Below are 22,830 nucleotides of genomic sequence, written 5' to 3'. Positions count from 1 at the left end.
AATCCTAGTCTGAGTTATAAAATGAGGCCATTTTCTTTATGCTAAATCCCAAATCGGGAAAAGCCTCTCCCTCAGAAGCACACACCTGCCTGCCTTCTCTGGGGCCCCAACCCCTGCCCCTTTGTCTGGGTTTCTGTGTGCAACCCTGAGGAACAAAAAGTGGCTTTGTGTCACTGAGAGGAAAGCCTTTACAGAAACGCAAAACAACATTAACCTTTTCCCCTCCGGGGCATTCAACACACTGGCTGACTGTAAACCTGGGGCATTCAGGGAGAAATTCGTTCAAAATTCAGGCAAAAAAAAAAGGTGCCTTCCTATCTTCAAAATCCCAAGACCTGCACATTTTCCCCCCTCAAGAAGCAACTCAAAAATGCCCACGCTGCACTCTAGGCCCCTCTTGGGCAGCCCTTTCTGCCACGCTGGTTGGCTCCTTGCAGAGCGTCTGCCCCCTCTGCATGTGGGGGGCAGCCACCACCTCTGCCTCCGTAAAACTGACTGCCACCTGCGTTGGAGACGCCCCATGCTGGCGCTTCAGAGACAGGACATTTTGTTCATTTTGTCTCTGTGCCAACCTGCCTCTGCTAGGAGTCTCAAGGCCACGGCAACCTGAAAAGAGATCCTCTCTACTTCTCCGCATTCTCTGAAAATGACCAGAAATAATCATAAAAAACGAACAAAGGGATTACAAATTAATCTGCCCTTGCTGTCTCCTCTGACTGCCAAGATAGAATTACAAACCCAGGATTTGCAAGAGACCTCAATTCCTCATCAATCTCCACTACCGTTTCTATCATGGCTTTTTTTTTTTTTTAAGCTCCTTTCTTAGGCAGGGAATGAGGAGGAGCTACGTTCTTTCTTCACTCAACAGTAACTGAAAAATATGTCCTTAACATTTCAGAAAGCAGATCGTCCATGTGCTAGAATATAACCACTAAAGCGTGGAGGTGAAATGGCACGAGTGTCCTTTACGTCAGCATCTGCTGAAATTAATGAATTAAAGGGTGGACAACCTAAATCTGTGGCTTCTTTGAAAAGCATGAGTCCAATAGTTCAGAAAATTTGCAGGGCCCAAGACTCTCCCATTTCTTTATTTTACGCTTGCTTTCGTAGGGCATATTTTGACTGTTTGGATGGGCAGTGTGGCCTCAAAACTGTGTTTCGAATGTGCCTCTGCTCTCTCTGGCCATCTGGAGCTCGGGCCTGCAGAGAGAGCAGGTCCTGGCATTTTCCTGCCAGGTTCACTCCATGGGTCAATGCTACAGTGTAATCAAAAAGCGGTGGGAGCTTTTCTCCTCTGTCCTGGAAGTGCCCGCAAACTATTCGGATGAGGCTGTGCCAGCACCACCGCTCCTCCTGGAGCCACGCGCTCTGACCAAGAGGGCACAGACTGCACGACCTGGGGGGCACCGAAGCGCTCATCCTAGCTGCTGTTTACATGAATCCCGCACACCACGCACGGCAGCTGCTTGTCTATGTGATGTCCGCGGTGGCTCCCAGTCCTGCTCTTCCCTGGCTAAATACCTGTATATGTTCCTCAAACTCACGCTTGGCAGAAAGTTGAGGGTGGGGCTCAGAAGGCAAAGTGTGAGGAGAGCAGCCAATCAGAGGCCTGTCTCTGCTAGGTACCGCTCTTACCTGGGTATGGCACTCTTCCTTTGGTGACCAGCTCTGTGAGTAAGATTCCAAAAGACCACACGTCAGACTTGATCGTGAACCTCCCATACAGGGCTGCTTCGGGAGCCGTCCACTTAATGGGGAACTTTGCACCTGCAGAAAGAACACGCGGTGACTCGGCAGGCAGGGAGCATGGTGCCGGGTGTGGGGCTGGGGGGGAGTGCTAGGAAGCCACTTTCACAGCAGCAAGGTCGCAGAGGAGGATGGAAGGCGGTGAGCAAGAATGGACTACAACTGAGCAGCTGTGGGATCTGGTCCTGGCTCTGTGACCTTAAGCGAGCTAGTCTAATTTATTTTTCCCATCAAAAGGTTGGTGTTCAAAGCCCCTTAAAGCCCTGGCTTCTAGAACTTGAATCTGTGACCACACTGAATGTCACAGGGTTGGTCTGGATGTGGGGCTGACTTGTGATTTAGGAAACTAATTTTGTATATTTTTTCCTTTGCTTTGAAATGATGTCATATTCTAATTCATACATACAGTATTAAATCATAGTGCTACTCTCATGAATTCTTTGGTATAGAAGACTATATATAGTGTGCTCTTGCGAGGTACACCGAAACCATATCCAACCACCATGCTTCTCCCAAGGTGAAGAACATTTGCTGCAGCCCATGTATTTTGTAGAAATGGGCTCTATTTCCCAAGGCCTCCAAAACCCACAGCAGAGAAATGATTTTGCCTCTGGCTACTTCCCTCCACCTTTCCCCCCATCACTGACAGTGGCCATCCTTACTCCTGGGACAGCTTTTTCTTCTGTACTCTATGATTCCTTGTTTACCTCCCTACCTTTCTCCCACCCACCAGAGAGCGTACTATTTACTGTTTTTTATTTTTTTAATTAAAAAAATTTTTGGGCGCCTGGGTGGCTCAGATGGTTAAGCGTCTGCCTTCGGCTCAGGTCGTGAGGGGATTGAGTCCCGCATCGGGCTCCCTGCTCCTTGGAAGCCTGCTTCTCCCTCTGCTTCTCTCTCTCTCTCCCTCTCTCTCTCTGTCTCTCATGCATAAATAAAATCTTTAAAAAAAAAATAAAAAAAAATTTTTTTTAAAGATTTTATTTGTTTGACAGAGGCACAGCGAGAGAGGGAACACAACCAGGGGGAGTGGGTGAGGGAGAAGCAGGCCTCCCATGGAGCAGGGAGCCCGATGCGGGGCTCGATCCCAGAACCCTGGGATCATGACCTGAGCTGAAGGCAGATGCCTAATGACTGAGCCACCCAGGCGCCCCTACTCTTTGTTTTTTAAAGAGTAGTCTGCCTCAATGACTATCTTATGAGTCTGATTTCTCAAGACCAAGCAACAAATTCATGCCCAGGTCAGTAGAATCTTTTCTTTGAAGTTTCTCAGATCATTAAAAGAATCCTCTCTCCAATCCAAAAGGAAGGGTGGCATCCATCCTGCTCTTCATAAGGCTAGATATGTGTACAGGGAATTAAAATTGATTCAGCAGCCTGTGCTCTCATATATTAAGCTCAGCAATTATAAAGCAGTTCCAGAAATTTCACTGAACAAACTAAAAGAAAAACACAGGAATTGTTATTACTGATGTAAACACAATTATATGTTTAAAGTACGTTAATTTTACTCAGGATCTCCTAAAAAAAAAAATCATACAAAGGCTGACAGAATCAGAAATTTTCATAGTATCTTCTACGAAAAGTCACAATATGCGAGAGTGGCAAATAATTAAAATCTTTAAATTAGCATAGTTTTAATAATGAGAGGTATGATAAATTACAGCAATTAGATTTTTGTTTTAAACACAGTACATGATAACGTCTTTAGCAAATCTACCCTGGCATTTTCTGGCAATATAATTTTCCTCTCCATCTCTTTTATGCCAGTGTGAAATGAAATTTAAAAAATCCTATTTCATTATGAGGCATCTTACATTTACACTGGAGCAGAAAAGTTATTCTATAGTTTTCTTTTCCTTTTATGCACTGAGTTATTTTTAATTAGCTGTGTTTCTCAAGCATAATTATTTCTATCTTTTCTTAAGTGCTGCATGATTCCACACAAGGCCTGGTATTCTCCGAACAGTCGTTTTGTTTTTAAAGTTTCTTTCAAAGCGTTCTGCTGTGTGAGAACCTACCCTCGAGCATTCTGTTCACGCAGCTTTGGACTCTGAGCCGCTGGGATTAACGTGATAGATTTTCTTCAGTGTCGAGAACAGACTTTGCCCTGGACCAGACCTCAGCTGGAGTTCTCTTATTTCAGAGAATTAAAGGTATATTAAATTCATTCTTATTTAAACTATCTCTTGAGCCAAATGGCTTGGAAATCTATGTCCATCTCGAAAGCAAAAAGAACTTTCTTTTCTCCCCTGTGTAGACACAAATCCTGTAAACAAAATGACAAGCAAAAGGAGCCTTTCTTCCCTTCTTGGAATCATTCAACATTTGTGAAGGTGTGTGTTGCTGAAAGTAAACTGTTCAAAATTTGGATAAAGTCATTTTGGATTTTCTGAGAGAAGATTTCATAATGTGAGGTTAACAAAAACCCAAACAAATGTCAATATATCAGCCCGTTGTGCTAGGTGGCTTCATTGTTTTTTCCTTATGTCATCTACGACAAGAATTACAATATGTAAACCTTCAACAGATAAATTCAAACAAAGGCTGTAATGGATCTCTGATAGGAAACCATTTGTGGATATGTGCTTTGAGACTTATTAGCAGGAGCTTTTGTAAATAAATATTTTGCATTAGTTTTCTTTCTAAGATAAGCAATATATTTACACCTAATGCATTTTGGAAGAAAAAAAAATAAAGGATGTCTTTGTCCAATTTCTCCTACTTCTTTTCAGTCTTAAAATAGCAGGGACTGTTGAAAAAAAAGCTTCTCTAAAGATAACCCATGTTTTCCTTTTCAAGGCAGAAAAAAAGTTAATAAATTAAAGCAGTGATAATCTGTTAATCATTAACTACAGTTTCAACAAAAGAACTGATGGGTGTCCTCTCTTTTATGCACCTCATTACCTCTACTTCCCCTCGCCTTGGTTTCCCACCTCCTGGGGGCACAGAAGCAGCTCCAAACGGTGTGTAGTGGGGGTGGGGGGAGGTGTCTCTGTCCAGGGCCAGGCAGGTTGCACCTTGCAAACCCCAGTCTATGAGAACAGCACCCCCAGGGCTGTCTGGAATACCACCTACACAACCCCACAGGTGGCCCTGTGGGGGGCTGCAGTGGGCTCTTGCCTCGGGTGAAGTCAAGAAGGCTCAAGAAACCTGCAAGAAAGTATCTCTTTCCCTCGAAAATAAAGTTCCGCCCCCTCATATTTTTTCAAAGATATCATGACAGGCAGTAACTCAGGATCAAAGTTGTCTCCTAAGCAGTATGGATTTGTAGAAAAAAGAAGACGGCATCCAGAGGCCTGTATTACAATGAACTTGGCCTTACTGTGTAACCAGCTGATTTGCTCTTCTTGAAATTCTCCTGTTTGGGAGCAGGATTCAGATGCCAATGCCATTTCCTCTCCTTTGCATTTTATCAGAGGAAACGTAGCCAACTGCAGGTAGGATAATCTGTGTCACTGGTATCATGGGCTTTGGAGGCCACAGTAACTCAGTGAACTTGTTCAATGTTTAGCTGAACCAAAAAATAAAGGAATTATCATCACTCTAGTGTTTATTTCTGACTGAATTACTTTAACAGTTTAGGATTCTTTGAGGCCAATAGACAAAGGCCATACATGATATGTATGTATTTAATGCATGGGACTTGAAACATCTTTTCCACTGTTTTCCAAGCAGCGTTTGCAGATTTTGTATCTCCCAGGGTAAAGCCCTTGCTGAGAGCCTGACTCGGTGCCGTCAGCGAGGCCCAGGTCCTGGAACCACCATGGGACTTGCGTCATTTACCTTTCTGTAATCCTAGTGAGGACCAGCGAGCCTGAGGCCAAGCCATTTTCTGTGGCGAGTAAACATGCCAGTGTTACAAGTAATAATTTGTCACCGACATTTCCATCCTGTTTCTCTAGATTCTGTTGAGATTGAACTGAGTGGTCATGAGCTCTGTGTCACGACGGGGGATTGTACTCCCTCTCTCGGCTTCAACCACTCTCCCGACTCCCGTGTCACCTGTGTTTGGATCACCCGATGGGCTCTCCCTCCTGAATTCCTGATCTGTACAATGGATTCTCTCCTCAGCGTCTCCGCTGGGAGGCATCAAAGGGCCTCTCAAACACAACATCCAAAATTGACCTTCTCCAGAATTCTGCTTCTTTTTCACCGTTTGTTGCCTTGTAAACTGCCCAGGTGATGAGACCAGAATGACGAGAATCCTCCTTATCTGGATGCTGCGTCTAACTGCCCATCGCCGCGCCCTCACAAGGCAGCACAGGGCCTGCCCAGGGAAGGAGCTCAGTCCATCTTCCCTGTGTCTTCTTCGGCCCCTGCTGCTTTATCACTCCCCAGGCTGAGTCCACTTCACTCCTGTGAATGTGTCTGGGCATCTTCACTACCCTCACTCCAGTCCTTACTCACTCCCTGTCCCCTGCCTGCACTCCTGCAAGGGCCTTCCAGCTGGGCCCATATGCACAGTCTGGTCCCTCCAACCTACTGCTCCAGCCACTTCCTGTTATCCTGGGCACCTCTCCATTGCCCTTCTCCGATGGTTCCCACCTGCTGGAGGGCCACGGGGCAGGCTGTTCCCTTTGCTGAAGTCCCGACCCCACGGCTAACTCCTGCTCCTTTGTTCTTAGCCTAAATGTTATTTGCACAGGGAACCTTTGCTGGGACACAGGACTGGGGTCGGTTCCTAGCACTGTGCTGTCAGAGCCTCTCGTTCTTTGTGGCTACTACTATTCCAGGGCAGATGAATACATTAGTTGTTTGAAGCACGCCTCTCTCAAGAGATAGAGACTGTCCCTTGAGGGCAGGGAGGGCAGAGGGAAAACAGTGGAAAAGATGTTTCAAGTCCCATGTCTTTCTGGATGGCTACCTTATCTCCGGTAAGGAGATCAGTGCCTGGTGCACAGAAGAAACTAGATAAAGACGTGTTGAATGATGGAGGAATGGGACAGCTGATTCGCCCTTCCAGATTTCCTTTCCAGGCTGAACCACCACAGCTCCTCAGGAGGCTTGTTATTATTAGTTCCCTGCTCTCTGGCGGGTCCTCTCCTCGTCCTCAGTGACCAGTGTCACTGTCTGCCATCATCTGGATACCCTTGTTAAGGGCCTCTCAACTGCTGAGACTGCAGTAGAAGACCATCACCCCCACGACACTTAGAAACACCTGGAAAACCCTGTGTTCTTACTGCCAAATGAAGTGTCGGGTGAATCTGAGGCAGAAGGAGCCCCAGACTTTGCTCTGTGAGAAGTGGGGGGCCTAGATCACTGGATTTGCGGCTCGGGGGGTTCTATCAGCAGAAAGTCTAGGTGACCAGAGGCCTTGGGAATGTTCACAGCAAAACAAAGTGGAAAATCCTTTTTGGAATAGAATGAGATGAAGCAGATAACTGGTTGCCAATCACTCATACCCCCGGCCCTGGTCTTTCTCAGGTAAAATAAGGTTAACAGTCATCCAGGCTATAGGTAGGAGAAAAGAGAGGGTTGTGGATACATTCAGTTATCAACGTTTGACCACAAAACAGCATCAAGCCCCCACTACCGCTGACTGGTTTTGTTCTCTCATTTCCTACTGTAAGTATTTCTGAGTTTTCCCCACCTGCCTGGCACTGTACCTAGTGCTGGGGATGCAACAGTGAGCTCAACCTCTGGCTCTCATGAAGCTTGCAGCTCAGTCTGGGAAGGAGATAAAATAAATGAGTGGCCATTATATATGTCAGACAGTGACAGATGCTATGAAGAAGAATAGAATGGGCTAGAAGGACAGATTTTATGGGGCTTTGTAAGCCCCACTGAAGTCTTTGGATCCTATCCTAAGTGTGATGGGAAGCCACTGGGGCCTGTGAGCAGAATAGGATGACATCCTACCGCATTCTTTCTCCCTGTCTTTCAAATGTGGAAGATACATATCATTACCTTGAGAACAATTTATGATGAGAAAGAACGTGTAAAGCATTTTGACTTTTCAACACTCTTGAGAAGCATCATGACATTTCAAGGCCCATGGGTGTTTCTTAGCAATTTGCATTGGGTAGATTATGCTTCTATTGTCACTTCTGACGTCATGTTTATTTAACTAGTGGCTCTAGTCACACTTGTGCTATTTTAGCACACTTTTCACGTTTGAACAATACTAATAATCTCAGCAACAAAGGAGTAAAACTTAGCATACTCCAACACTTTGCAAAGCTCAAACATTTCTATGAGAAATGAATTAATTATCTTCTCTGAATTTATTCTTCCCTGATGTCCTTCTTTCCTTTCCAAGCCTGTCTCGTGTCTCTGCCTTAGGCTCTTCTCCATCCCCCACTTGCTAATTGCGAGCGTAGAGTCTGAGAGGCGGCAGTGCTGGGACTCTTCCCTCTGACTTACTCCCTTGGGAGACACACCCTGTCCCATGACTACCCCTGCCCATCATCTCTGCGAATAAGGCTGGAAACCCTACACAGACTCTGTTTCTCCTCAGAAGTCCCAGTTCTTGATATGCAAATGTCAAAGGGATCAAAGCCTCTAGGGTGTCCCCACCTTTATCTCAGATGTGGCAACCATGAATCTAAATTCATTATTTTACTAAATCATCTTACTATGAATAAGACATTATAAAGGAGATTCTTGTACTAGGTAGAAAATTTTACTAAATGACTGACCTGACTTAAAAAGCTTGTTCTCACTTTAATATTTTAGCATGCAAATGGAGTACTTTTTTTTTTTTTTAGTATCCCTTTTCTGGGGGTCAGATCATCATTCTGCCAGGCCTCAAAGTGAGGGAGAAACCGGATAGCCAGCTGGAACTTCTCCCTCTCCTCAAACCTCCAAGCTAATCCATCATCCAAGTTTTTTTCCTCTCTCTCTCTCTTTTTTAGTAATCTCTATGTCCAAAGTGGGGCTCAGGCTCATGATCCTGAGATCGAGTCATATGCTCTACTGACTGAGCCGGTCAGGCGCCCCATATCATCAAGGCTTCCTGTTTCCCTCTTTGACATGTCTCTCACATTTGCCCTTTCTTGTTTAAGCTCTTTGCTGAAACTTGTCTTGGGTCCTTGTCCCTCTGATCAGTCCTCCTGTCATGGTTCATGGATCGTGCCCTGCCTTCGGCTCATTGTCCTTCCAACGAGTCACTTACACCTTAGCTTCATAATGCTCCCCTCACCAACTGTATAGTGGGCCCCCCACTGCATCAAGGCAAAATCCCCTGCCTGGTTTCCATGCCCACGTATCTATTCCACTTCAGCTCTTGCAATCCCAAACACATCTCCTCTGGTTTGCTTTCTCAGAACCTGTACTCTGCCCTTGGCGTAATCATACCTGCTTCTTAGCTTGTTCTAAATGTCTTCTTTCCTTCCACCTGCTTAGCTGAAGCCTACTCATCTCAAGTCCCACCTTCTTCACGAAGTCATCTGGGATCACTCCAGCCTTCACTGATCTCTCCAGTGCACTTGGAGCCAATCTTATAAATAACAGTTTAATGCTTGACAGTAGTAGCCACAACAATAGCAACACATATACTGAGTGCTTGCTAAGTGTCAGGCATCATGCTAAGTACTTTACACGCACGAGGTAGATGCCAGTAATAGTACTGTCCTCCAGATGAGAACACTGAACACAGAGAGGTAAAATGATAGGCCAAAGAACATGTGGCAATGGTGGAACTAGGATTTGAACCAAGGGAGTCTGGCTCCAGAGCCCAAGTGCTTCAATGCTATACCCCATGCTGCTGTGCCCATGTCCCCAACATGTCTTCCTGCTAGTTCTGCAGGTGTTATTTTTTATCTTCTTAAGTAAAATGTAAATCCTTTGCGGCTGGAGACCATGTTCTATACTTCTATTCCGTGACGGTACCTTGCCTGAGGCTGATTAAAGAGCAACTGCTCAACAAATCTTTAACTGGCTAAAGGCAATTTATCTTAGCAATTTGCCAACACTGTGATGGCCAAATAAATTCTCTTCCTTTACACAGATTTAATTAAACCAAAAAAAAAAAAAAAAAAGAAAAAGAAAAAGAAAAGAAAAAAGAAAAGAGTGGATACACAGCAGTGTAATGAACTAATAATTGTTTTCACTCTTAGTATTATAGGAATAAAATCATCCTTACCATACTCTGGGATGGTCTGACCGAATGCTCTTGGTTTTTAAGTGAAAACAAGAAGACCAGTTAAATTCATTAAGTCAGGATGGCTCATCCCAACCCCTAGGATCCGTTCCAGTTAATGAAGGTCCTGTATCTCTAGTGGCCAGGCAAGCTGTTTTCTTTGTCTCAAATGGAAACAGTTCTTACTCGATTTGGTTACTTACTATACTTTATGCATCTTCATGCATTAAGATGATGGCAGTGACACTGGAGATATTCAAATGAAAATGGCGGAGACTTCCACTCCCAAGTCTACCTCCTGCACTAAGTGTATGCAAGTTGGGCAGGAATCGGAGAAAATGCTTTCCCTGTGAGAGTGCAAAGGGGCCCACCCTGTGGGCTGTGCCGCGATTGAGGGGTCATTTGTGAAGGCCCAGGATGGTCATTTACGAAAGGAGCTTCGAAGTCAGCAGATCTGCGCTTGCACATTCGATTTGCTGGGTGACCACTTAAAACCTCCCCCAGTTTCAGTCTCCATGTCTATAAATTGGGATGATGATAACCTCATGAAGTTGTGGTGAGAATTATAAATAATGTAAGGGGTTCAGCACAGCATCTGGCACCTTGTGACAGCTGAATAAATGCCAATTATTATTTTATTTGGACAGTAATGCAAAGGCACTGAGTTGCATCAGGTTAGCCAAAGCTCTCCAAACTTTTTAAGAGAGGGAAAGAGGATGAAGAAAACCCAGTGAGCTCATCCATCAGTTACTGAGAACTTCCTGAGCATACAGTTAGTCCCCGGCACAGGGGGGCCTCCTGAGAAAACAAAGCATGGGTCACCTCCTGCCATATGCCTTTCCAGGCAGCTGGGGAGACAGAGCTCACAGGCAAACCCAACAGACAGCTAAATAGATTGTGGCACTGGCTTTAGGAAAAAGAGGGCTCAGGAGAGAGGGAAAGAAGAAGTGCACAGGGGCTGGGGGCTCTGGATAGAGGCAGTCACACTGAAATGCTGCAGTGTGACCCGTGGGTCTCCTTGTGAGGGGCTTGGGAGCCAGGACAGGCCTGGTGGTGGTGGTGGTAGGTGGGGGAAGCTCACACTATTGGCTCTTGGTGGAGAGCTGGGCTGTGAAACCCTTCTCCACCCCCTGGTGACCAGGCCAATTCCACAGTCCTGTCTCAGAAAACATCCCCTCTGGCTAAAAAACTGGGCTAAGGTGCAGGAGGCAAAGCCATTGTGGAATGAAACCAGCCAAATCCTTCCTACAGAGACCACAGTGGTGCCCTAAGAGCATTTTCAAGGGGGGAAGGCATTAGCTTCAACAACAGACACTTTTTCTGAACTAAAGATTCATTTAGGGTCCCCTTTAATTAGGAAGCTAAAAACTCTGCAAACTATTACGTCCAAAATTAAATAGTGTTCAGTACTTCGACTTTTAAAGTTACCCTACGGAATAAAGGAGAAGAATTCATACCCCACGCCAACAAGAGGAAGCGGATTACACTGGCTGCGCGGGGACGAGGCGGGACTGGGACCCGATATCCTGCAGAAGAGGCAAAATCAAAGCCGACCTGACCTGGAACTCTGTGGTTATTCAAACAAAACAATGATTTCAAAACCAATAAAACCAGGCAAAGCAAAACTCAGATTTTTCACACTAGGCCAAAGGAATGACTTTCAAATTTCCCAAACACGTCTGGAGTAATACAGCTGTGTGTTTTCCAGTTATTCCTGGTGACACATTCTGTTGAAATTTCGACTTCAAGTTCCTAAGATGTTAGCACCATGTTTTAAAAGTAAAAGTAAAGGAGAGGTACAGGGCACAATGAATTCGCGTGATGTTCCGTCTGAAAGGCATAATGGTGAGCCGGGACTCTGAGAAGGAAGGAAGGAAGTACAGAGGAGAAGAGGGAGGAGTGCTGTCCCATCAGGCATGTGGGTGGAGGACGGGTAAGTTCAGCCAAGGAAGACAAGAACCAAGGGCCAGAGGCAGGGCCTGGACACACTGCACAGACAAGGGCTGATTAGCTGGGCATGGACCCGAAGTCTGGTGTGGCTGACTCCACGGAAGGGGTACTCAGGCTGAGAGGGGTGAGGAAAGTCTCAAGGGAGGCCCAGAATGGAGGACCAGACGGAGAAGGGTGCCAGGCCCATCAGTGGGTACTGAAAACCTACTCAGGACAATCAGAGGACAGTGGGGAGCAAACCCAGTCGCCAGGGAGAACAGGGGATGAGGCTGCAGCCAGGGCACTAGGCCTGGCATCCTATAGCTGAGGAAGGGCAGGCAGAAGGTGAACTGGGAAGGGCAGCGCAGCCTCGTGTGGAGGAGAACAGAAAGCAAGCTGTGACACTTCTGCAATCCGTGGGGGAGCCAGCAGGCGAGGGGAGGCTGCTCTGGCTGCTTGTCTCCCTACCACCCTCCTCCTCCCAGTGGTGGACCACTGGCAACCCAGGAGAACTCTCACCAGCAGCACAGAAGAACAAAATTCATTAGCATCTCCCGCAATCATGGGTATTTGGTTCCCTTACTTTCAGGAAGGAAATCTAAGAACCACCAAGAGGACTTTGCTTAAGTATAGACTGCGTTGGGGGAGGCTTGTGTAAGTGGTTCTCTTGGGTGGAAGTGGGTAAAGGAGGAATCTTGCTAGCTATTCTAGAACTATTCTAGAACTAATGATCCTTCTGGCTTTCCAAGAGCCAAAAGAGAAGCAAAATCAGAAGAAAAATTTGGATTCATAATCCCGGTTGGATGGACACTACCTTTGTGGACTTTTATCCAGAGTGACAGATAAGAAAGCAGTGTGTCGGGTTCTCTAGCCACGTGTATGCTGCTGATCAGGGTGGTGAGAACTCAGACCTGAGTAATAAATGGGTATCTGGGATGCAGCTCACCGCAGAAATTATTCCAGGAATCCAGCCACCCCCAGAAGGGGCAGTGGGCCTGGTTCAGTCTGACATCATGCCACAAAGTATTCGAGGCAGCAGGGACATGCACTGGGCTTGGGGAACTGCTTGGGAACAGCTGGTGGTCATATTGGGGCTTTGGCGGGAGTTAGCAAGAAATCAAAGGAAGAGAGGATATGCAGAAGACAATAACCACTTTGGGGTTGCTTTTTCAAACTGCCCCCACACAGTGCCTGTGCCACTGGGGAGACCAGCAAGATGCTGCTGTATGCCTTCCTTCAGCTGCAAGAAATGGAGGCTTCCAAATGTGGGACAGTTTTCATCTGCACTGCCTGCCCCTGATTATCCAGATGATGCAAATGAAGGAGTTCCTTCTGCCAGCAAAGCAAGACGAGGAAGCCAAGTGACATTTTTGATGTTTGATGGCAGTCTGCAGTTCCTATTTACACACTTTAAAATCACAGAGGGTGACCATCTGCTTCCTTCTTGCTGATTACTAAGAAACATGGGACGCACAGATCAAGGACATGCTCTTGACCATTCAGAAACAACCGCCAAATTGCTCTGCCCAAGACAGCACAAAGGAGAAAGACACCCACACGGAATCGAACACGTGACTGCCCAGTGCAGATAAAGAGGAAAGATATTCAGAGGAGCGGGCTGTCAGTGATCAGGGCTTACAGTGGTCCCATCTGTTTCCCCCCGGGGCTGTCAGGGTGTGGAAGGAGTGAGTCCACGTCCTTCCTGTAGTTTTAATCTTACAAGAGAGTCTGGGGCAGGCAAGGGTGAGTGAGGTAAAGCTCCTTTCTTTTCACTGTGATCTTTGGCTTTCCGCATGTCCTTTCTGTGTGGAAAATGGATGGTGTGCACAATTCATCTCCCTTTCCCAGGCAGAATGACACACCCTCCCTGGCGGTCAACCTGGCCCCCGCAGCTCCAGGGTGGCTCAGCAGAGAAACAAAGCATCCCTTCGGAAATGCCACGGAAGCCCGGGGCTGGAAGCAGCAGAATACAAATGAAGGCGCTTTTCTGCCTCGTGACGGAAGTGTACCAAACTAGGGATCGGGGAGGCTGGAGCAGAACCAGGCTCGGTTCCAGCATGCACCCCACGAGCTCAGCGGGAGGGCTGGCTTTGACCTGGCTGAGGGCAGGACGTTCTGCCCGGAGGTTCCCCAGGCTCTCACCAGACAGCCCCTCGGGGCAGACAGTAAACTCTGGGGGCCAGAGGGTCAGTCCAAACAAACAAGTTTCCTGCTCAGGACTTAAAACAATGGCTTCTTTGGAAAGGGTTTGCTTTTCGTCAAAGGATGGTTTGCTTCTCTCGTATGGGAAGAATTAGATTAAATCCAATGATTAAAAGGGTTCTCCACCCACCTCCCCTTCCCTGACATTTGCAGTTCAGGTCACAGAACACTGTGTGGGAACTGCAATGCTGTTGTTGACAGAGAACAAGAAACGCATGTGCCGACAGGGGCAGAGGGAGGGCATCTCATGGCGAGATCAGCCTTGATGTGCCACCGGATTACAGAGGGCTTGGATGAGGCTGATTAATAATTCTGCAGGAGCCCTTGAGCTGGAAAGCTGGTGTTCTGAGTCTGATAATCCCCAGTCATTGTAACACAAAGGAAGGACAGAAATTGAATTCACAGTTCTGAATTGTTGAAATTCGAAATTTGAAAGAAACAGGGATACGCTTCTTCCTGACTGTGTTTGTCAACCTAGCTGCCTCCTTGTTTGTGTTAAATGGCTACTGTGCTTTTTGAATCCAAAATCTGATTATATTTAATTAGTACAGGCATCTGGGATTTCTAATACACAAAGAGTTATTAAAGTAACAAATCTTTCTAAAATATGTTCACCATGAAAGAATGTGTTAATTTATGCAGTAACAATTTTTTAACATGAAATAATTAACATGAAAACTGCAACAATTATGAATTCTTTGCAGTCTAATTTATACGTGAATTTTCCTCCAGATAATAATCTACACAACTTAAATCTGCAATACTGGGAGCGTTTGAACAGACACATTTTTCTTCTTCTATTTAATACACAAACCTAAACTCACAGCAGGTCTTATACAGAGTCACGAAAGCCCCGGTTTCTACACACATTCCAAAGACCCAAAGATTAAATTGCCTTGACATTTACTTCCCCAGCAAGGATCCTGTCGTTAATTTAGGCCTTAAAAAAAAAACAACCAACACACAGAGCAACTCTAAGTTCCTGTCTTTGTGATGATTCAGATCAGGAGAGGAGAGGGTAAATAGGCAGGTGACCTGGCTGGGAGTGGTTAGGGAAAGACCAAGGGGGTGTATGCTCTGCATGCAGGCATGCATGTGTGTGTGTGCGTGTGTGTGTGTGTGTGTAGGGGCAGGTAGGAGGGAGAGAGGGAGGAATGGCGGACGGAGTGAGAGAGACACACACTAACTGCTACTACCAACCCACCAGATCACTAGTAGTGATATTACCATTACTACGACTATAACGACACAACTATCAGCTCAGCATTTCCTTTGTGCTAAGTGCTTTACACATATTCCCAGGAAAGCCATCCAACAATTCTGTGATGTAGATAACTATTATTATCCCTGTTGTCAGAAGAGAGAATGAAGGCTCAGAGAGGTTAAGGAACTTGTCCAAAGTTTACAGCTAATTAGCAGCGATGCTAAGATTCACACCAAGATCATTTGATTTCATGTGTCGTGCTCTTAACCAATCCAGTCTCTCCCATCTTTGGGGGGGGAGGGAAGGAGGGGGGGAGAGAGAGAGAGTGTGTGTGTGTGTGTGTGTGTGTGTGTGTGTGTGTGAAGGAAAGCAGGGGCGGGGTCTGGCTATCCAGAAAGATGTGAAGCTAAGTGCTGCCAGGAGCAGCGGAAGGAATGAATAATACCAACAGCTTCTTCTCTGATCTCCACAACCACCTGAAAGGTGACCAATACCAACCCTATTTCAAGGATGAGAAAGCTGAGGCTCACTGAGGCTACAGCTTATGCAAAGTCCGTGAGCCGGAAATGGCAGAGCCAGGATTTGAACCCAGACCGTCTAGCTCCAAAGCTCCTGTGCTTCTCATTACCCAAAAGACAATCTTGCTGTGTGCAGGGGGTGCTGGTGTAGCAAACCATCCTCTCTGGAGGATCTTGCAGTCACCACAGTATCCATTTCCCAGAGAGAGCTGTGCCCGGTGCTCAGAGAGCAGGAGAGCATGCCTGGGAAGAGCGTGCAGAGGTGACAATGATTTTGGCTATTTTCACTGCCGTACACAGACATCTATTAAATACCTACTATGTGCTCTGTGCTGATCTTCAGGCCAAACTACCTCTCTAGAAAAGCAGCACGACTGGGTCCACAGAGACTTGGGAGAATTGCTATAACAGTGCCCGAGCATTTATGTGTGTGCACATGCACGCACAACCATCAGCAACACTGCTGAGAATGCCCACCAGATACTCAGTCAATAAGGTGAGAAACAACAGAGGCAGTGTGGGGGCAGGGGCAGTTCTCAGCAGAGAAGGCAAATAATGAGAAAAAGGAAAGTCTGCTGGCGTCTCTGGGGCCCTCGGGGCAGGAAGGGAATACAGAGCCATGACCGCCCAGACAAACAGAGCAGACTGGAAAATAATCAACTAATTTTTTTCCTCTTAAAAGATTGATTCTTCTTTATTGATTACTAGCAGCCTTTTTTTTTTTAGGTAAGAAAGAAAGATACTTTTCAAGGACAATATACATCAAACACAAAAAGTTCAGGTCGTAAGAATGGTTTTTATATTTCACAACCCTTGAAGAACTTTTATAGACAGATCATGTAGTCCTGCACTAATTATGTGAGGTAATTGTTTTCATTTCTCCATTTCACAGATGCTAAAACTGAGGCTCACAAAGGTCAAGTGATTTGTGAGTGAGTTCAAACCCAGGCCTTGTAACTTTGAATCCTAGGCCCCATCTGCAGCCTGGAGGGAAGTACACCTCCAGCACATAACACAGTAACCCTGTATTAGACCCTAAAAGATAAGCCCACAAAGTCCGCTGGGCAGTATCTACAAATGCTAACTAGGCTTGTAGGACTAACTTTTTTTTTTTTTTTTAGATTTATTTATTTATTTGAAAGAGAGAGCGAGCATGAGTGGAAGGGGCAGAGGGAGAGGGAGAGAGAATCTCAAGTAAATTCTGTGCTGAGCATGGAGCCCCACAAGGGGCTCAATCTCATAACCCTGAGATCATGACCTGAGCTGAAACCAAGAGTCGGATGCTTAACCGACTGTGCCACCCAGGCGTCCCTAACAGTTTTATTCCTGGCACGTATCCAAGAGATAGGAGGACCTCTGTCTACCACCACAGCAGCCTCATTCATAATGGCCCCAAATCAGAAATACCAGTAGAAGAGAGAAACTGATGTATCTGTAGAGGGGAACATGGCTCAGTCGTAAAAGGGAAAGAACTGGTACGTGCAGCAACATGGATGAACCTCACAGACATAATGGTGGGAAAGAAGCCAGACATGGGGAAGGAAGACTCTACGACTGGTGTATATGAAGTTCCATCACCAGTGGAAGGATCCCTGCTGACAGAGGTGGGCACCGTGGCTACCTGCTCAGGCGGCTACTGGCTGGACGGGGCACAAGGTGGGCTTCTGGGGTGCTGGTGGTGTTCTGTGTCTTCATCTGCAGGTAGTGTCAGGGGCAGATGAATGTGTAAAAACTTACTGAGTTGTAGACTTCAGATCTACTCATTTTATTGTATGCATGTTATGGCTCAATAAAAAATAAGTGTCCACAAAAGCAAGTTGTTCTTATCCACAAGCTAAGTCTTTGGCTTAAGGTTTAAATCAAAACTAGTCAGTGCTGAGCTTCCTGAAAGCTTATGAAGAAGAAAATGGAGTTGATCAAGAATTTTCCCACTGCTTCCTGTCTGCGTGAGCTCTGAAGGAACTGATGGTTGGAGGGGCTGGGAGTCTTGGAAAGCAAGGTCTGGTGACAGCGCCCGTGCTGGTGGCTATGGGAGGAGGCAAGGTGTGGACGTGTGAGGACAGACAGACAGCAGAGCCTCAGGCGCCAAGGCCCAGGCGGGGCTGGGGCTAGCCCAGCTCTGCTGATGCTGGGGTAGGGAGGTGGCTGAGGGTGGACCTCAGGCGACGGTGCAGGTGGGGGTGAGAGGCCAGTGTGAGCGGAGAGGAGAGGAGTGGAGGGAGGCGCTGGGAGGTGAGCACCCGTGGCAGTGGTACCCAGGGAGGGCTTGGTCACTGCACTGGGACATACCACCACAACCACCTCAAGCTCAGCAAACCCAAAACCAAACTCACCCTCTTTCTCTGAAAATGAGCTCTTCCTTCTGGACTCCCTCATTTCTATTGCTGGCAATTCCATTCTCATGATACTTGCATTTGACCACCTGGGAATTATCTTTGCTTCCTCTCTCCCCTTCCAGCAGAGTGTTTGAGCCTTTCCATTGTGTCTACCGTCCATTCTTGCATGTGTTTTTTTCCCAAGGACTGTCTTGTACAGGACATAATAACAGGACTATTTATTTACCACCTGCCATGTTCTGGGCATGTGCTAAACACTTTACATGTACTGTTTTTAGTTATCCTGGCAAAAATTAAAGCACAAAGCAGGTAAAATATATCTTCACTTTACAGATAAGCAAACTGAGGTGTGGAAAAATTAACTAACTTGGCCAAGGCCCCAGGCGATGGTTTTATGTGGCTTCGGCGCGGCTCCTGTGTGTCTCTCTGCACACTTGCAGACCTCCCCAGTGCAGTCTCAGGCTTCCCTAGATCAATAGCTCTTAGCAAAGTCCCTTTCCCAGACAAGGCATTCACATAATTAATGCTGGCATTACTCAGAGACCCTGAGTGGACAGAATTTAGCAACGTATTTTTGACTACAGAAGATCAGCTGTGATGGAGGGAGCGTACAGGTACTAGAGACCAATACCAAATCATTTCGAGTTGCCTCCAGAAGGCTGTTGGCAGAGGACCACCCTCGCAGGCTTTGACCCTGGTCTTGACCTTCTCCCTGACATGGGCTTCTGCTTACCGTCCAGCGGGGTAGGGGGTGGTAGGAGGAAAGGAACACGGGAAGGGCTGTTTAACACATGTCCAAATTTCAATTCTACTTGTGCCCTGGGAAATGTCACCACATCCACCCGGGGCAGGGGGGATGGTGACAGACATTTCAGTGTGCCCTTAGATGGGAAACCCACAACTGTGTTGAAAAACAACTGTCCCTCACAGTCCCCAAATACCTGTGTTTGGCACTTGCTTCTGAACACTGCCCACACTTCCATAATCAAGATTTATCCTGGTCGTGGCCTGTGGGTATCCTAAAACCCGACTTGTAAATATGATCAGGCACATGGACCAGCTGTCTGGAGGAGCTGATTACTCCCCCAGCAGAAACTTTAGCATGCAGCACACATGCCATCTGCAGAGTACACTAACAGATACACACCAGGCCCTTTCTGCCTCATGAAGAGGCCGGGGCAGGCCAGACCCTTGGGAGGAATTTTATAAACAGCTGGGTTGTCCCAGAGCTGGAATATGAAGCTCTTTCAAACTCCCTCACACATGCACATTAGAAGCTCCCCCTTTAAAAACTTTCCCATAAAATAAAGGGAAAATGGGACTCATGCCTAATCTTAGTTTTTGGTTTTTGTCTTTTAAATGACTGTCTTGCTGAGAGGCAGTCAGTACAGCTTATGAGAGCAGGAGCAACAGTGCTGGCCATACCCGGACTCAAATCCTGCCTCTGCCCTTTTACTAGCTGTGGGACTTTGTACAACTTACTTAACCCCTCTGAGTCTATTTCTATCATTTCCCTCCGCACTCTTCACATCTACCCTCTCAGGCCTGGCTCTCGGCAGATACCTTGCAAATGCCCCAGCTCCTTCCTTTCCCTCTGCTGCAGGAGACCATTTCTTTTATTCTCCTTGCAAATCCTGGAGCCCCACAGCCTTTGTTTTTCCCCAAGTTCAGTTCTCCACGTCATTTACTTCTCCTTACTTATCTCTTTCCAGTGTCTGGCATGGATGTGAAGGTATTTGTGAGAGGGAAGAGAGAAGCAAGAAGCATTTTAAAAGGGATGGGTGGGGCTCTATTTGGAACTTAAGCAAACATGGTACAAAGGGTATGAAGCTGATCCTTCAAAAGGCCTCAGGACAGCATGTGGGACAGTGATGGTGGGGGTTAGGAAGCCACCAGAAGGGTGATGGGGACAGCCGGCAGGGGACAAGGGTGGAACGTGATGGCTAGGGCTTCTCCATCGCAGAAGCATGCTGTCAGGGAGACCGGTGAGGGGCTCTCACACGCCTTCCCCTCGGGCACCAGGCACCCAGGGCCACAGCCAGAGGACCCCACTCCATGGATTAAACCTCCAGCCCTGTCAGCAGCACCCCTGTCAACATCCTTGGTTTCTGCCCTGCAACCTTCTGGATGGTTCAAGGCCAGAATTTGTAACCACAAGTTCTGTAGAGTCCAGAGTCTGGGAGAAGGGGAGGGACAAATCCTGGACTGCCCCATCTGGCACCAGGACTCTACTCATGCATGCCAGGATGCTTTCACAACCGATTGCTGAGACTGACTCCAATCTCACCTCTTTCCGAATCAAATACTCATGTCTCCAAACCTTCACCTGCTCCCCCTCCTCCTGGGTCTGTGAGTTGGGATGTGATGGGTTTGCCGTGGGGTGAGCTCTCCTTTAGGGCCAGGTCTCAGACCCAGTGACACTGCAGACCCTCTCAGCTCACCTTGACTTAAAATCCCATCCACACTTCTCTCTGGACAACCAGTGCCAATCGCAGCTGCCCGTGTGCATTTGATTAGGGACACGGTCTGCCATCTGGCCCCGCAGTAGTGTGCGCGCGGGTGCGTGTGGGCATGCTCACGGTGCGGGCATTGGGCTCCAGGACAAGAACTGCCATGTGTTGGGGACATTCAAAGAGCCGAGCTGTCTGACCAACATGTGATCAAGTATCTGGACGGTGTCTGCACTGGCCAGGGTCTTCGTTTAACCGTTCTCCTCATCACTTGAGACCGCTGAGAACGATGAGGGAAGAACTGGCGTGAAATGAAAGAATTTAAAAAGAAAGAGAGGATCGGAATTCCAGGGTGGCCACTGTGAAATCGAGCAGAAAGCACTGTCCTGCAGTGCATTCTAGTCAGCACTCAACCCTGCTCAGAGTGCCTAGGCTTGCTTAAAAACAACAGCCATGAAGCCTACCCCCTCCTTCCGACGCGAGCATTGCGTTCTACAGGAGAAGCCTACATTCAACCGCAAACAGCACACTTCATTCCACACACTTACCTGCTTACCACTGTGTGCAGATCCAGGGTGGTAGAAGATAACCCTGGGAATTCCCTCCCTGGCATCGGGTGCTCTAAAAGTAGCCAAAAAGCTCCCCACCAGAGTGGCTGCTGGTTTGGGATGTGTTTAGTCTAGAGCCTGATTTCTACAAATCTCTGGGGGAGGGAGAATGGAGGGAGATGATTTAGAGGGGTGGGTTGCTCGGGTGACACTGTTATTTTCTATCCTTCTTCTAGATCCCTTTTCTGCTCTCCTCCTGGCTCCTGACCAGCTGGACTCATTAGTGGGCTCCTCTGACCTCTGGCTTCCTGCTGGGTTGGGCAGGACATCTGGAGGAGGCCCGAAGGCTGAGCTCAGGTACGAATCGCCCGATCCATGCCCGGCCTTTCTCTGCCAGATGTGGCCTCTTGTTCTTAGCTCTGGTGGCAGCCCCCTCCCCAACTGCCCTTCTGGCCTCGGTGGGTGGCTGTTACTAGCTCTAGGATATCACACTATGCCGTGTTGGTTTTCCTCACTCCGCCCATGCCTTTATAAATAACTCCTTGATTAAACTCTCCAATGAGCGTGTTTGTGTGTTCTGCTGAGACTTTGAGGGAATGGCGAGCTATTATTTGACTTCTCTTTTGGCCTTTTAAAGCCCTCTTTCCCCAAAGGCAAAGCGTCCCAGGCCTGGACGTGAGGAGGGCAGCATAAGCCAGGAAGACCACAATGGTGGACACTCACTCACCAGAAAGCAACATCTTGCCCATCTGTTGAACCCACTATAGTCTCCCACCCGCAGAGCTATCAGATTCCTGCCAGATCAAGAAGAAAAACCTCAGCCGAAGAATGCCATTTCAAATATTTTCTGGAGGAAGGGAAGGGAAGGAGAGAGGAAGGATTGTGCAGTGAGTGACTGCTCTCAAGGACGTGATCACGAGCCTTCCTATTTAAATGCCCACCTTGCCTTGCCGTGTACTCGTTGTCCTCGATCAATCTGGCCAATCCAAAGTCAGCAATCTTGCAGATAAGTCCATTCCCCACTAGAATGTTTGCTGATCGCAGATCCCTGTGGATGTAATTCATGCGCTCGATGTAAGCCATTCCTGCAGCAACCTGTGAGAGCCGAGGAACAGGACACGTGGCACACCACGACTCGGTGTACTTACGTGTCGCTAAACCTCAGGCGGGAGTCAAAGGGCCACGTGGCCTACCTGTGCTGCCATATCCACAAGGTTTGGTAATTTCAGAGCTCTTCCTTCCCCATCTTTTAAGAAATCAAGTAGACTTCCTGTGAACAAAACATAAAACCATTTCAATTTACTCGGAAAGATAAAAATGCCTCACAAAGGGCTGTATTTGATTTTCTTATTAGAAGTAATGAGGTGAGTGAATGAATAATGCCATCAATGAAGAAAAGATTTATACAAAAAAAAAGAGGGTAGAAAAAACTGCATTGAGAGGCAGCAGTTTTATCTTTCAGAAACAAACAATGGTGACTCCATTTCTAAGGACAACAAAGGTTTGATTAAATCACAAAACATGGGATGCGATTCCCTGTATGTCACAAAGAAGGACACGTGGGGACACGTGGGGACACGTGGGGAGCTGCACCACTTCAGCCTCATCCCCCAGCAGCCCCAAACGGAGGAGTGACGTGGGGAAGATGCTGCCCAGCCGCGTGGCTCCGGAAGTGTGTTCCCGGGACCAGCAGGGATAGCATCCCTTGGGGAATGTGTTAGAAATGCAAACTCTTGGGTTCTACCCAAGAATCAGAATCAGACACTCTGGAGGCTGGGCCCAGAAACCTGTAATGTAAGAAACCCCGAGTGATT

General features: G+C 47.2%; 1 protein-coding gene across 5 annotated transcripts in view; it reads right to left on the bottom strand.

Moving 5' to 3' along the window:
• FYN (FYN proto-oncogene, Src family tyrosine kinase) overlaps window positions 1-22,830 on the bottom strand; it is a 209,792-nt gene that overhangs the window by 10,207 nt on the left and 176,755 nt on the right. For all 5 annotated transcript variants that reach the window (XM_028104114.2, XM_028104113.2, XM_028104112.2 and 2 more), the window contains 3 exons: window positions 22,210-22,286; window positions 21,958-22,111; window positions 1,636-1,767 (listed from right to left, as the gene is read on the bottom strand). In XM_028104114.2, the coding sequence (XP_027959915.1) occupies window positions 1,636-1,767; window positions 21,958-22,111; window positions 22,210-22,286 (363 nt within the window). The remainder of the gene's footprint in view (window positions 1-1,635; window positions 1,768-21,957; window positions 22,112-22,209; window positions 22,287-22,830) is intronic.

This window comes from Eumetopias jubatus, unplaced genomic scaffold (assembly GCF_037043125.1).
Source record: "Eumetopias jubatus isolate StellerSeaLion01/CBP00866 unplaced genomic scaffold, mEumJub1_p1.0 scaffold_6, whole genome shotgun sequence".
NCBI lineage: Eukaryota > Metazoa > Chordata > Mammalia > Carnivora > Otariidae > Eumetopias > Eumetopias jubatus.
Note: the sequence above shows the minus strand (reverse complement) of the source record. Positions and strands in the feature narration are given on the sequence as shown.